General features: G+C 36.6%; 2 protein-coding genes across 2 annotated transcripts; both read left to right on the forward strand.

The window, feature by feature from the left end:
• The first annotated feature begins 800 nt into the window (after positions 1-800).
• On the forward strand, positions 801-1,733 carry LOC101555345 (olfactory receptor 1052-like). The gene has a single exon (XM_004621648.3). The coding sequence runs from the start codon at positions 801-803 to the stop codon at positions 1,731-1,733; it is 933 nt and encodes a 310-aa protein (XP_004621705.2).
• A 9,794-nt stretch (positions 1,734-11,527) lies between these two features.
• Positions 11,528-12,463, forward strand: LOC129406006 (olfactory receptor 5I1-like). Its single transcript, XM_055143743.1, has one exon. It carries the CDS (start codon positions 11,531-11,533, stop codon positions 12,461-12,463), a length of 933 nt encoding a protein of 310 aa, XP_054999718.1. The 5' UTR covers positions 11,528-11,530.
• Positions 12,464-13,738: the final 1,275 nt, after the last annotated feature.

Genomic DNA, 13,738 nt, shown 5'->3' on the forward strand with positions numbered 1-13,738 from the left:
AATAGAATAGAATAGAATAGAATAGAATAGAATAGAATAGAATAGAATAGAATAGAATAGAATAGAATAGAATAGATAGAATAAAATAGAGTGAACAGAACATTGAGTGTATTGAGTATGGCAGAAAATTCACTTAAACTTGGGGAAAGAGAGGCCTCATTGTTAAACTATTATGATAAAACTGAAACTTAGTAATGAATTGGCAATGCTCAAAGATTCACAAGGTCTTTGTGGCAGCTAGAATTCAGTTTCTTAATACAACTCATTTAGATTCCTTCTAATTTCTATTTTAACATTAAATTGCTCTTCCTTACTAAGAGGTCAATTAACATCTCAAGGTGAAAATCAGATATGGGTGTTCCTATACCGTTAGGATATTCCACCCAGAGCACCAATGTTTATTATATACTGTAAAATTAGAAAAATAATGCATGTTGAAATAGCTGTTTACTAAGAGCTTGATACATAATTAAATGTTTAATCACTGTATCGTAAATTTCTTGGAAGAGGAGAGAGCTCTGGTTTTCAATTGTAGGCTTCATATAGAATAACTGGTTTGCTGGTGTTTACATTAAATGTGACAAATGTATCGATTTAAGAAATCAAGTAGAAACATATTGACAGATTAAAAAATAAAATGCCTGTGCATTTTAGTCTCCTTACAATAAATAATGTAGTACTATCTGGATATGCAAAAGGATATCAAATGACTTTACTTTGATCGTTCCTTTTGTTAATGCTGATGTTATTAATTTTACCTAACTCTCCACACTATCAGAGTATTTGGAACACTACAGAAAATGGTGTTGAAGAATGGCACTGTGAAGACTGAATTCATTCTCTTGGGATTTAGTGACCATCCGGAACTTCAGAGTCTTCTTTTCATTGTGTTTTTTGTCATCTACACCATCACCCTGATGGGAAACCTTGGAATGATTTTATTAATCACAACTACTTCCCAGTTACACACCCCAATGTACTTTTTCCTCTGTGTATTATCCTTCATAGATGCATGTTCTTCTTCTGTCATTGCCCCCAAATTACTTACAGATTTGGTTTCCCTTAAGAAAACCATTTCTTACAATGGCTGTGCTGCTCAGTTATACTTTTTCTGCTGTTTGGTAGACACAGAATCTTTTCTCTTAGTTGCCATGGCTTATGACCGGTACATAGCAATCTGCAACCCACTTCTGTATACTGTTATTATGTCCAAGAGAATTTGTGGGCAACTTGTAATTGGAGCATTTTTGGGAGGCACAATGAGTGCCATAACTCATACTACAAATACCTTACATATCTCTTTCTGCTCTAAAGAAATCAACCATTTCTTTTGTGACATCTCCCCGCTCTTCGCTCTGTCTTGCACTGACACTTATGTGCATGACATTGTTCTGGTGGTCGCTTCTGGTTTGGTGGAAGCCATATGCCTCCTAACAGTTCTTCTCTCTTATGTGTTCATCATAGTAGCCATTCTTAAAACAGGTTCCGCTGAGGGCAGAAAAAAGGGGTTCTCCACTTGCGCTTCCCATCTTATTGTAGTTACAATTTACCATGGAACAATCATCTTCATTTATATGCGTCCCAGCACAGGTCATTCACTGGATAGTGACAAAGTCACTGCTGTGTTCTATACACTGATGATACCCATGTTGAACCCCCTAATATACAGTCTCAGGAACAAAGATGTGAAAAATGCCTTTCGAAGAATGGTTGGTTGGAAACTGCATGATTAGATGTGGAACTGAGCCTGGCAAGTATTCAGCAATGCCTATTGCTTTGGTTTTAGTTTCTTGGCAAAAGAGAGCTTACAGGAACCCTCCTCAAATCTGTGGTTAATGAGACCTCAGTCATTGAACAGGACAAGGTGTAACACCAGATGCAGGCATCATCAATTTTTCATATTTTCTCTATTTATTATTTTAAAGTTTAAAATTTTTAGGAGCTGGAGAGGTAGTATAGTGGTTGAGGTAGCTGCTTTCTGCATGAACAACCTGGAACCTGCACATGGACAATATGGTCCCCTGTGCCTCATCAAGTGTTTTATCTCTGAGCAACATCACAGAAAAAGTCCTGAGAATAGCTAGGTGTGGCCCCCAAACCATAAAGAAATAAATAATGTTTAAAATTTCAGTATGTATTTCAAGGGGAAAGTTGCCTTTCACTCAATGTCCTCCTTTTCAGCAGTTTGCTCCTATATCTCCTTATACTAAAGATTTATATAATGATTCCCTATGCTGGATAAGACACTGAAATTTCAAAACCATCTTTTAGTGAAATAAAATATAAATGCCATTCATTGTGATTCTCTTTCGGTTGTTTTGGTTAGTTTGTTTTTTGTCTCACTCCCAGTAATGTTCAGGGATTATTCCTAGCTCTGCACTGAGGAATCACTCCTGGTGGTGATTTGGGGACCATATGGTGCAAGACAAGCACCCTACTCCCTCTCCCATCACTCCAGCCCCATGATTCATATTTTTTCTTTATACATACATCCATGTAAATATATGTACATTATAGTTAGCTGTCAAAAACATATGCACTCTAAAATTAAATCCTTAAATAGTAATTTATGTCTTTTTTATGACAATCCTTCAATTACAGATTGTCATAATGAAAATCTCTTTATATTTTTGAATCTGGTTCTTATAAGACAACATCTGCATCTATCTAATCTTGTACCTATATTTTAACTAGTTCTCATTGATTTGTTTGATTGAGTCATATTCCATAATGTGGGTGTACTCCTGGCTTTGAGTGTAGGGGTGACTCCTGGCTATGGTGCTTGGGATCAAACCCTGTAGACTTCACATAAGGCAAGTACCCTAACCATTGTACTATCTCTCTGAACTCTTAGTTTATTCTTAGTCACTTACTGTCTTGCTTCACAAGCACAATATATGCTCCAGTTTAGATGCTAAGCAATATTTTATGAGATGAACATTACAATTTGGCATTGGTAGAATGTTCATGGGAATATATGTGTTGCCCATTATTGAACCCATGTTAACAACACAGAAGGCAAGTGCCTTACCCACTTACTATCCCTCTGGCTACTCAAAATCTTTCTTTTTGTTAAGTTATAATGGACTTATATTTAATATTTGTTATTTATATGCCTATGGCATCATAAAACATTATTTATTTTAAATATAGTATCATTAACAAAGGCCAATGTGCAATTTTCAAAAAAAGTCTCTTTCGAAAATCATCGCTGAATGTTTTCTATTTTCAAAACTTGATTTAAAAATTCTGGTAAAGGTTCTACTCTAGGATTCAAAGGTAAGTAATGGTATTTACAAAGTTGTCGTGATAGTTTTATCAACTACTGATTCATGGTCATAGAAAAAGTCAGCTGAAAATGTCTAAAGAAAGAGTATACCGTGAAAGTGATTTTCAGTAGTGGAATATAAGCTAGAGAGAAGTCAGGTTTGAGTGGGACTAAACAATAGTTTATTCATTTTATAGAGCAGTTTCATTCATTCAAGTGTGATGTGATCTTTTTGTTTCTTTGCACCAGTCATGGTACTGGGTGCTATGCTTACGGGCCATGTGCTGTGTTTGTGGAAGACTTGGTGACAGAGATCAAATCCAGGGTCTTTCCCATGTAGGGTATGTGCTCTACGACTGGATCCTCCTCCCTGACATTCTCGGGCTAACTTTACAAGCAACATATTCTGCTGACAAATCAGTGATGATTTAGAGCTCTGGCTAATGGAAGCTTTCCACAGACAAAAATGGAATGTTAGCTTCGGTCAGTGAAATAAAGTACTTTCTCCTAAATACTAAATAAGAAATAAATGAATTTCTATGATTTCATCCTAATAGATAAATAGTGATTCCCTTGCCGCAAAGTGGCCTTGGTTGAGAAAGTAAAGGATAACAGGACATCCTGGTACTTTAGAATGAATTATCAAAACTCATTTCTTGGTAAAGTAGGGTCTGAAATATAAATAAGTATTTTGCTTTGGTGTGTGTACACCTGGGATTAATCCATATATCCTGGGTATCAGTGAAGAAACCTCTTTTCCATTTAAAAAAAATGAATGTATGATACTTTAAAGGGATGGTAGTTTCATGGAACACTTAGATTGATAGTTTGCATTTGAAACAAATACATACCATCTAGGCAGAGAATTACACGACAAACTGTATGTTCAGTCCCTCACATGCAAAGAGATGAAACCCAGGAATTCTGTATCCAACATCTCAAAGCATAAAGTCACAAAAGAACTAGGTTTTATTTAGCATCGTTTTGAATGCAGCCCTAATTTTCACCAAGGTCTAACAGACAAGTTAAAAACAGTAAATGAACAAAATAAACAGTTATGGCCCTAGAAAATATAGTCATTTTTATTTTATATTATTTGGTGTACAGTTAGATATCACCTTGCTATGGTTAGGGTTTAATCCTAAAGGAGTTCAGGGTTTACTCCTAGTGATACTTGGGAAAATGGTAAGCAGAGCCAGGGAAGAATCAGTGGTAGCTGCGTGCAAACAAAATGAAACTACTGTACTATTTTCAGCTGAAAATAAAGTTCTCATCTTAAACTATGATAATCACAATAACTATCAGGAAACCCTGTAAATCATGGATTTCTCAAGTGTGCTCCGTAGCCTCTCCATTCATCCTTTCCCTGAGGTCTTAGAAATCTCTCTGGACTCAGTCCTCTTGATGATGTTGCACTGGAGATTCTTTCAGGGTCAGGGGAATGAGATCCAGCTTGTTACTGGATTTAGCATATGAATACACCATGGGAAGCTTTCAAGGCTGTCCCATGTGGGCAGGAAACTCTCAGAAGCTTGCCAGTTTCTCCCAGAGGCCTCATGCGTCTGGGAGCTCGCTTTTAAGTCTCCCTGGATGTTGGCTGTTGATGGGATTACACACACCTGTGTTCCTCTGCCGGTACCTTAATGCATGAGGCCTGTCTGAACATTGGAGAGGGGCCTCGAGCATGGCTGTAGGTAGTCTTCAGTGCTTTCCTCCCCACCCCGAGCAGAGCTCCTGGCAGCTGAAGACCACCGGAACCTAGCTACAGCCATGCTCAAGGCCCGTCTCCACACGTTCCTATGGGCCTCATGCATGAAAGTACCGGCAGAGGAACCCAGGTGTGTGTAATCCCATCAACGGCCAACATCCAGCGACTTAAAAGCAAGCTCCCAGAAGAGAGCAATGCAGAGAGTCTCTTGCCCACACGCCTGTCTGTCCTCCCCAGGGACCCTCGGAGGGGATGGGCTCCAGCTTCCCTCCCCACCCTGAGCAGAGCTCCCAGCGGCCGAAGACCACCAGAACTATGATAATAATTTTCTTAAAATAAATATACTAGATAATCTAATCATGTATGATGACCATTAAATAATTTCTTTTCACATATATAAAGTTAAAATCAAAGGACTGGGGCGATAGCACAGCAGGTACGACATTTGCTTTGCACGCGACAGAACCCGGTTCAGACTCGATTCCCAGTATCCCATAGGGTCCGCAAACACCTCTAGGTGTAACTCCTGAGTGCATGAGCCAGTAGTAACCCCTGTGCATCGCTGGATGTGACCAAAAAGGAAAAAATTAAAATCAAGGAAGGTATTTCTTTAGTCACAGAAGTGAGACAAGACCAGTGATTCCAATTTTACATGATATGAATATGTTCAATTTTTTATTTATGAAAATATTAAATACAAGCTTAGGAAAATATGCTGACTTGGAAAAATATTGAGGTTTTTGAAAGATTCAGATAGGTGACATTATATAAAAATAACTTGTTGCTACTAAGGGAAATAGCCCACATATAATAAAATATTTCTCTTAAATATCCTTCAATAAACAATAAAAGACAACTTGCTGAAAGCACATTTTATTGTGTTGATTCACTCTTGCAAAATTGTTTTGAAGTATAACTTGGACCTCTCATCCAGAAAACATCTATAAAATTAATGAAGACAACATAAGTTTTAAAATCTTATAATGCACATTCATTGTTTTGTACTCCTAAATCTTAAAAATATGTGTGTTCTATTTTGAGAATAGTCTAAATAAAGTATCCAAGAAAAAGTGCATTGCATTCTTGCTTTTGTTTTTTTTTGAAACTAAACTAGAATCGAGATAATAAGTGGTGAAATGTATGTATTTAATAAGTTACTAAAATAATTTTACCTCAAAACTTACCTAATAGCCATATCAATATTCTAATTTGTTCCACAGATATGCAGATAACCAATATAACTGATTAACAGAAAACCAGTATAACTCATAATAAACATTTTATTCCTTTAAACACACAGAACATAAAAATTCTTCCTTTGGGAGTTCATTTGCGTCATTGTTTTTAATGTTTATATTTCTTTTATTTTGATTTACTATCATGACATAAACAAGAAAGAGATAAACATCCTGTCCCAGTAATCTTTAGGGAAAGTTCAAGATTTACCCCAATACCGTTTATGAAACCAGCACAATTATCAAAATAATTATATGCAGAGAAATTAAAGGAGAATTTACAGACTCATATTTAATATTCAATGTGTATAATGAATTACAAATTCAAAACTGCTAGCCCTGGATATTTCTATTGATATAATTGGGATAGAATGATGAGGAAATGATGATCCAGAACGATTTTTACATCAACTCATTTCCTTCCCTGACTCCAATTTCAGTATATGCAGAGAAAATAAAAAGCACACTTGTTTTTCTAAGACCATTTGAATATAATTAAATATGACAGTTTTTTCATGTGCTGTACTTATGTTCACTTTTCACCAGCTTTTCCGATTACACTCCTTCACCTTTACAGTATCTGTCACTGTCACTGTCATCCCTTTGTTGATCAATTTGCTGGAGCGGGCATCAGTAACGTCTCCATTGTGAGACTTATTACTGTGTTTTTGGCATATTGAATACGCCACAGGTAGCTTGCCAGGCTCCCCTGTGCAGGTGAGATACTCTTGGTAGCTTGCCGGGCTCTCCAAGAAGGATGAAGAAATTGAGCCCTGGTGGGCAGAGTGCAAGGCACACGCCCTACCCACTGTGCTATCGCTCCAGTCCAGCATACATATATGTATACAGAATGTGAAATAGAAAGATTTAAAATAATACTAAATGAGTTCAGTCCCCAAGCTTACACACACACACACACACACACACACACACACACACACAGAGGCACACACACATATATAGCCATATATTTCCTCATTGGGCAGAACACATCCTAAAACTCATGCCACAGATTGTGCCCTTGTATTTGTGGAATTCCACTTCAACAGAGGAGCACAGGTAGTGTATCATGCAAGTCATTAACTTAACATTTAGTTAGTCTTCCCTATATGGGTTAACTATTTGCACATAGTCTAATTAATAACAGCTACACAGATTCACTTTTACTCCTTTAAAATTTATTCTGCAACCCTATCATACAGAACATTCTGATAGTTTCTGAGAAATTTCTTTGAGTTGGTTAGATCATATTACGCAACAAATAGAATTCAGTTTGCAATAGTGACTATTTTGAGAACCAATATATATTTTGAGTCATTTTCAAGATGAAGAAAACAGATTACGTAATTTTTTGTCTAATCAGTGTCTCAGCATAACTACTTAATTATTTTCCCAGCTTTTTTCCCCCCTGAGACTTGGACGTCAGAGTATGTATCTAGGATCTGATGGAAGACCTTAAAATCAGCCTCAAAACCCTCACTGCCATAATATAAAGATCTTATATTATCAGTAGGAATCATAGTCCTCTAGGAGGAGGATATTTTTTTAACTTATACTTCCATGAACACATTGTTTGACCCAAATGGTTTACTAAAAAAGGTTTCTCAGGGCCCATTTTACAAAAAATATTTAAGTTTAAAATTGATTTTACACTGTCATATGAATCGATGCCCACTCCAGTATCATAAGAAGCCAATAAAAGAAAAGTGCTTGTCTGGTAAGTGGTTCTAACATGATTTGAAAATATTAGAGTTGGATAAAATGATTTTCTATTTTTCTTTATATTTACTCATTTTTCACATAGGAATTAATGTTATGAGAAAACCTCATGGAAAATAAAATATTAAAGTTCATGTTTCATTCAAAAAAGAAAAGAATCATCAAGAAAAACATTTAGCACATGATTATTAAGACTATTGATAGCATTATTAAATCTAATATGTATATTGTAACATTAATAAATCTTAAGATGATCTTACAATTTTTCATTACACAAATAAGGTTACTGGAGTTTAGAAAGTTATCTTCAAGGGAATTTAAACACAGTTGTAAAAATTGTTGTAGGGCTCAATATAGATTATTTCTTTCAAGAATTGATATTTTTTCCAAACTCTTTGATTCTCCACTTTTACTCTACTGTATCAACTGCATTTTTAAAAAGTAGCATTTTCTGTTTCCTCATTTAACTCTTATTTTTTTTCTAATCCTTTGTTCTTCCATCTTACCATTCAGTGTTCATATTTAATTTTTTATCCTGAACATTTTATTTCATACTGTAGTTTACAACATCCTTGAGAATTAATACTAATTAATTTTTTCTATATAAATTACACCATCATCATTGATTCTTTTATTGGAAAAATAATACTGAAAGTTTTAAAATAATAATTAATGGGTTCAGGCCCCAAACTTACTTATGCAAAACTTCTAGGCTGAATTTTTTTTTGACAATTACTTTTCAAGTTAATTTTTAGAATTGCTGAAAGAAAATAATCTGACTCCGATAAACTGTCTAATAGTCAATGAATATAATATTAGTTATTCCTTGCTTCGCAGAAATGGCCACTATTTTAGTCCTTGATCAACCAACAATCTTTTATGTTTTTAAAAAATAGGTAAAGAAGTAATTTGATTCATTACAGAGAGAATGGGGTATATTTTCCACAAAAAAGTTAAGTGACAGAAGGGAGTCCATGAAACCTCCAAATATTTAGGGGGTAAAATGTTGGCAAGGACTCTGTGAGATTATTGAGATATGCTTATTTGCTACACTGTCACTGTCACTGTATCACTGTCATCCCATTGCTCATCGATTTGCTCGAACAGGCACCAGTAGCCTCTCCATTGTGAGACTTGTTGTTACTGTTTTTGGCATATCGAATATGCCACAGATAGCTTGCCAGGCTCTGCCGTGCAGGTGAGATACTCTTAATAGTTTGCTGGGCTCTCTGACAGGGACTGAACCAGGTTTGGCTTCGTGCAAGGTAAAAGCCTTTCCACTGTGCTATAGCTCCAGTCCTGCTACACTATAAATTATAATAATGTTCTAAAAATTAGACAGTAACATAATGGTGCTTTAAAACATGAAAATTTGGGGCCAGAGAGATAACAGAGGTGTAAGGTGACTTTGTCCTGCATGGGCAACACAGATTCTATAAGTGTCACCACATAAAATCCCCTGAGCATGGCCTGGAGTGATCGCTGAGCATGGAACCAGCAGTAAGTTCTGAGTATTACAGGGAGTGGTTGAACCCCACCAGCTCTCAAAAAATCATTCAAAGTTTTCAAAAAGGCTTCCAGGAGCTAATAATGAGAAGGCAGTTGTGCAAAATGAAGTCCTAAAGAGAAATTTATATGCTTATACATATATAACTACATCTATACATGTGATGATTATGATAAAAAGTTGTGACATAAATACATCTCAATATTTTCAGTTGATTTACAATAGATTTATTAACCAAGAAGCTGTGCTAGTAATGAGACTAGTTCAAATATTATATTTTAATATACAAATTGGTATAAAATTGAATTTTTTGTAGGGGAAAAGGAAATCAACTATCTGTCCTGGTAAAACTATGCATGTCTATGAACAAGCTCATCACTGTCTTGCTTCACTTGATTGAATTATAAACCACAGCAAACAAGATTGAAGGCAGACATAGAGAAGTGGGTAAGTCTTTGCAACACCATTTGCAATTTTGCCTACATAGAACATATTCATATTCCTGAAAATCAATATGAAAGTTGCCTATGTTTATTTTAGTAAACATTGAATCATGAGAATTTCTCTATTTTTGATAGCTTGAATTTTAGATTAAATAAAACAGAGTCCTGAATAGACTCATATTTTATGCTACCAACTATAGAATACTGAATGAACATGACATCAAGCGTGCTAAGCATGGCAGAAAATTCACTTATACTTGGTGACAAAGATGCCTCATTCTTTTTCTTTATTTTTTTATTTTTTTATTGGCTGGAGCAATAGCTCAGCGGGTAGGGGGTTTTCCTTGCACGAAGCCAACCCGGGTTCAATTCCTCTGTCTCTCTCAGAGATCTCGGCAAGCTACCGAGAGTATCTCGCCTGCATGGCAGAGCCTGGCAAGCTATCTGTGGCATATTCCATATGCCAAAAACAGTAACAAAAAGTATCACAATGGAGATGTTACTGGTGCCCACTCATGCAAATTGATGAGCAAAGGAATGACACAGCTACTGCCAGTGATTGTTGGGTTTTTGGTTTTTTTGGGTTTTTTTGATACACCTTGAGTGCAGTTACAAAGTTTTCGGTTTGAGTCTAGGTCATACAGTGATGAAACACCCGACCCTTCGCCAGTGCACATTTTCAACCACCAAAACCCCCAGTATTTTCCCCCATCCAACTTCGTCCTCCTGCAAGTGTGGCAGATGATTTCCACATTACTCTCTCTCTCTACATTGATTACATTCAAAATTTCGACAACAAACCCACCATTATTTGGGTTTTACCCCAAAACTCAGATCTGCCTAAAAGTCAACGTTAGACAATTTGTTTTCTATTATTGATTATGAATTGCATGTGATGATGTTTGGAATTCTGAAGTTTTAATAATTAAATGTGGAGGGATTTCTGCCCGGAGCTGCTGTGTTCCAAGATTTGTTTCTGAATCTCTGGGATCATGAGATGCCTCATTCTTAAACTGTTAGGGTAAAACTGAAGCTCAGTAATGAATGGGCAATGCTCAAAGAATTACAAGGACTGAGTGACAGAGCTAGAATTCATTTTTTATACAACTCATTTAGAATCCTTCTAATTTCTATTTTAACATCAAATTGCACTTTCTTACTAAGAGGTCAATTAACATCGCAAGGTGAAAATCAGAGATGGGTGTTCGTATACCTTTAGGATATTCCACCCAGAGCACCAATGATTTTTATATACTGTAAAATAAAGGAAAGCAGCGAATGTTGAAATAGCTGTTTACTAAGAGCTTGCTATATAATTAAATGTTCAATCACTATATTGTAAATGTCTAGAAAGAGGATAAAGCTCTGGTTTTCAATTGTAGGTTTTATATCAAATAACTGGTTTGTTGGTTTCTACCTTTAATGTGAAAAATGTATCGCTTTAAGAAATCAAGTAGAAATATATTGACTTAGATTAAAAAATAAAATGCCTGTGCATTCCAATCTCCTTACAGTAAATAATGTAGTATGGTCACAACAGACAAATCGATATCAAATTGATTATATTTTGAACATTTCTTTTGTTAATATTGATGTCATTAATTCTACTTAACTCTCCACATTATCAGAGTATTTGGGACACTACAGAAAATGGTGTTGAAGAATGGCACTGTGAAGACTGAATTCATTCTCTTGGGATTTAGTGACCATCCGGAACTTCAGAGTGTTCTTTTCATTGTGTTTTTTGTCATCTACACCATTACCCTGATGGGAAACCTTGGAATGATTTTATTAATCACAACTAGTTCCCACTTGCACACCCCGATGTACTTTTTCCTCTGCTTGTTATCCTTCATAGATGCTTGCTATTCTTCTGTCATTGCCCCCAAATTACTTGCAGATTTGGTTTCCCTTAAGAAAACCATTTCTTACAATGGTTGTGCTGCTCAGTTATACTTTTTCTGCTCTTTAGTAGACACAGAATCCTTTCTCTTAGCTGCCATGGCTTATGACCGGTACATAGCAATCTGCAACCCACTTCTCTATACTGTTATTATGTCCAAGAGAATTTGTGGGCAACTTGCAATTGGAGCATTTTTGGGGGGCACAATAAGTTCCATAATTCATACCACAAATACCTTCCATCTGTCTTTCTGTTCCAAAGAAATCAACCATTTCTTTTGTGATATCTCCCCGCTCTTCTCTCTGTCCTGCACTGACACTTACGTACATGACATTATTCTGGTGGTCTTTGCTAGTTTGGTGGAAGCCATATGCCTCCTAACAGTTCTTCTCTCTTATGTGTTCATCATAGTAGCTATTCTTAAAACAAATTCTGCTGAGGGCAGAAAAAAGGGGTTTTCCACTTGTGCTTCCCATCTTATTGTAGTTACAATTTACCATGGAACACTCATCTTCATTTATTTGCGTCCCAGCACAGGTCATTCACTGGATATTGACAAAGTCACTTCTGTGTTCTATACACTGGTCATACCCATGTTGAACCCCCTAATATACAGTCTCAGGAACAAAGATGTCAAAAATGCCTTTCGAAGACTGATTGGTCGGAAACTGCATGATTAGATGTGAAACTGAGCCTGGCAAGTATTCAGCAATGCCTATTCCTTGGTTTTAGTTTCGTGGCAACAGAGAGCTTACAGGAACCCTCCTCAAATCTGTGGGTAATAGGACCTCAGGTATTGAATAGGAGAAAGTGTAACACCAGATGCAGTCATCATGAATTTTTCATGTTGTCTCTCTTTATTTATTATTTTAAAGATTAAAATTTTAGGAGCTGGTGAGGTAGTATAGTGGGTGGGGTAGGTGCTTTCTGCAGGAACAACCTGGAACCTGCACATGGACAATATGGTCCCCTGTGCTTCATCAGGAGTTTTAAATCTGAGCAAGATCACAGAGCAAGTCCTGAGAATAGCTAGGTGTGGCCCCAAAACCATAAATAAATAAATAATGTTTAAAATTTCAGTATGTATTTCAAGGGAAAAGTTGGCTTTCACTCAGTGTCCTCTTTTTTTCAGGATTTTGCTCCTATATATCCTCACACTAAAGCTTTATGATAATAATTTCCTATATTTGATCACTCTCACTGTCACTGTCATCCCATAGCTCATCGATTTGCCTGAGAGGGCACCAGTAACGTCTCCATTGTGAGACTTGTTACTGTTTTTGGCATATAGAATACACCACAGGTTGCTTGCCAGATTCTTCTGTGCGGGTGAGATACCCTTTGTAGCTTGCTGTGCTCTGGAGAGTTAGGCAGAGGAACAGAACATGTGTCAGCCGCATGTAAGGCAAATGCTCTATTGCTGTGCTCACTGAAATTTCAAAATCATCTTTTAATTAAATAAAATATAAATGCAAATCATTGTGATTCTGTTTTGTTTATTTTTTTTTTATTTTTTGACTCACTCCCAGTAATTCTCAAAGATTACTCCTAGCTCTGCACTCAGGATTTACTCCTGATGGTGATCTGGGGACTATCCCGTTGCTCATCGATGTGTTTGAGCAGGCACCAGTAAAGTCTCTCATTGAGAGACTAATTGTTACTGTTTTTGGCATATCCAATACGCACGGGTAGCTTTCCAGGCTCTGGCATGCAGACTCAATATTCTCGGTAGCTTGCCGGGCTCTCCGAGAGGGGCAGAGGAATCGAACTCCGGTAGGCCACGTGAAAGGTGAATGCCCAACCCCTGTGCTATTGTTCCAGCCCCCTAAGGACCATATGGGGTGCAAAACAAGCACCCCACTCACTGTCCCATCACTCCAATCCCAGGAATCATTTATTTTCTTAATGTATAATCCATGTAAGTATATGTACTTGCAATTAGCCGTCAAAAACAT

The sequence above is a fragment of the Sorex araneus genome, chromosome 6, assembly GCF_027595985.1.
Source record: "Sorex araneus isolate mSorAra2 chromosome 6, mSorAra2.pri, whole genome shotgun sequence".
In the NCBI taxonomy this organism is placed as follows: Eukaryota; Metazoa; Chordata; class Mammalia; order Eulipotyphla; family Soricidae; genus Sorex; species Sorex araneus.

What these genes read in the sequence shown, in the direction of transcription:
- LOC101555345 (XM_004621648.3), top strand. Translation starts at nt 801, where the DNA reads ATGGTGTTGAAGAATGGCACTGTGAAGACTGAATTCATTCTCTTGGGA.
- LOC129406006 (XM_055143743.1), top strand. Translation starts at nt 11,531, where the DNA reads ATGGTGTTGAAGAATGGCACTGTGAAGACTGAATTCATTCTCTTGGGA.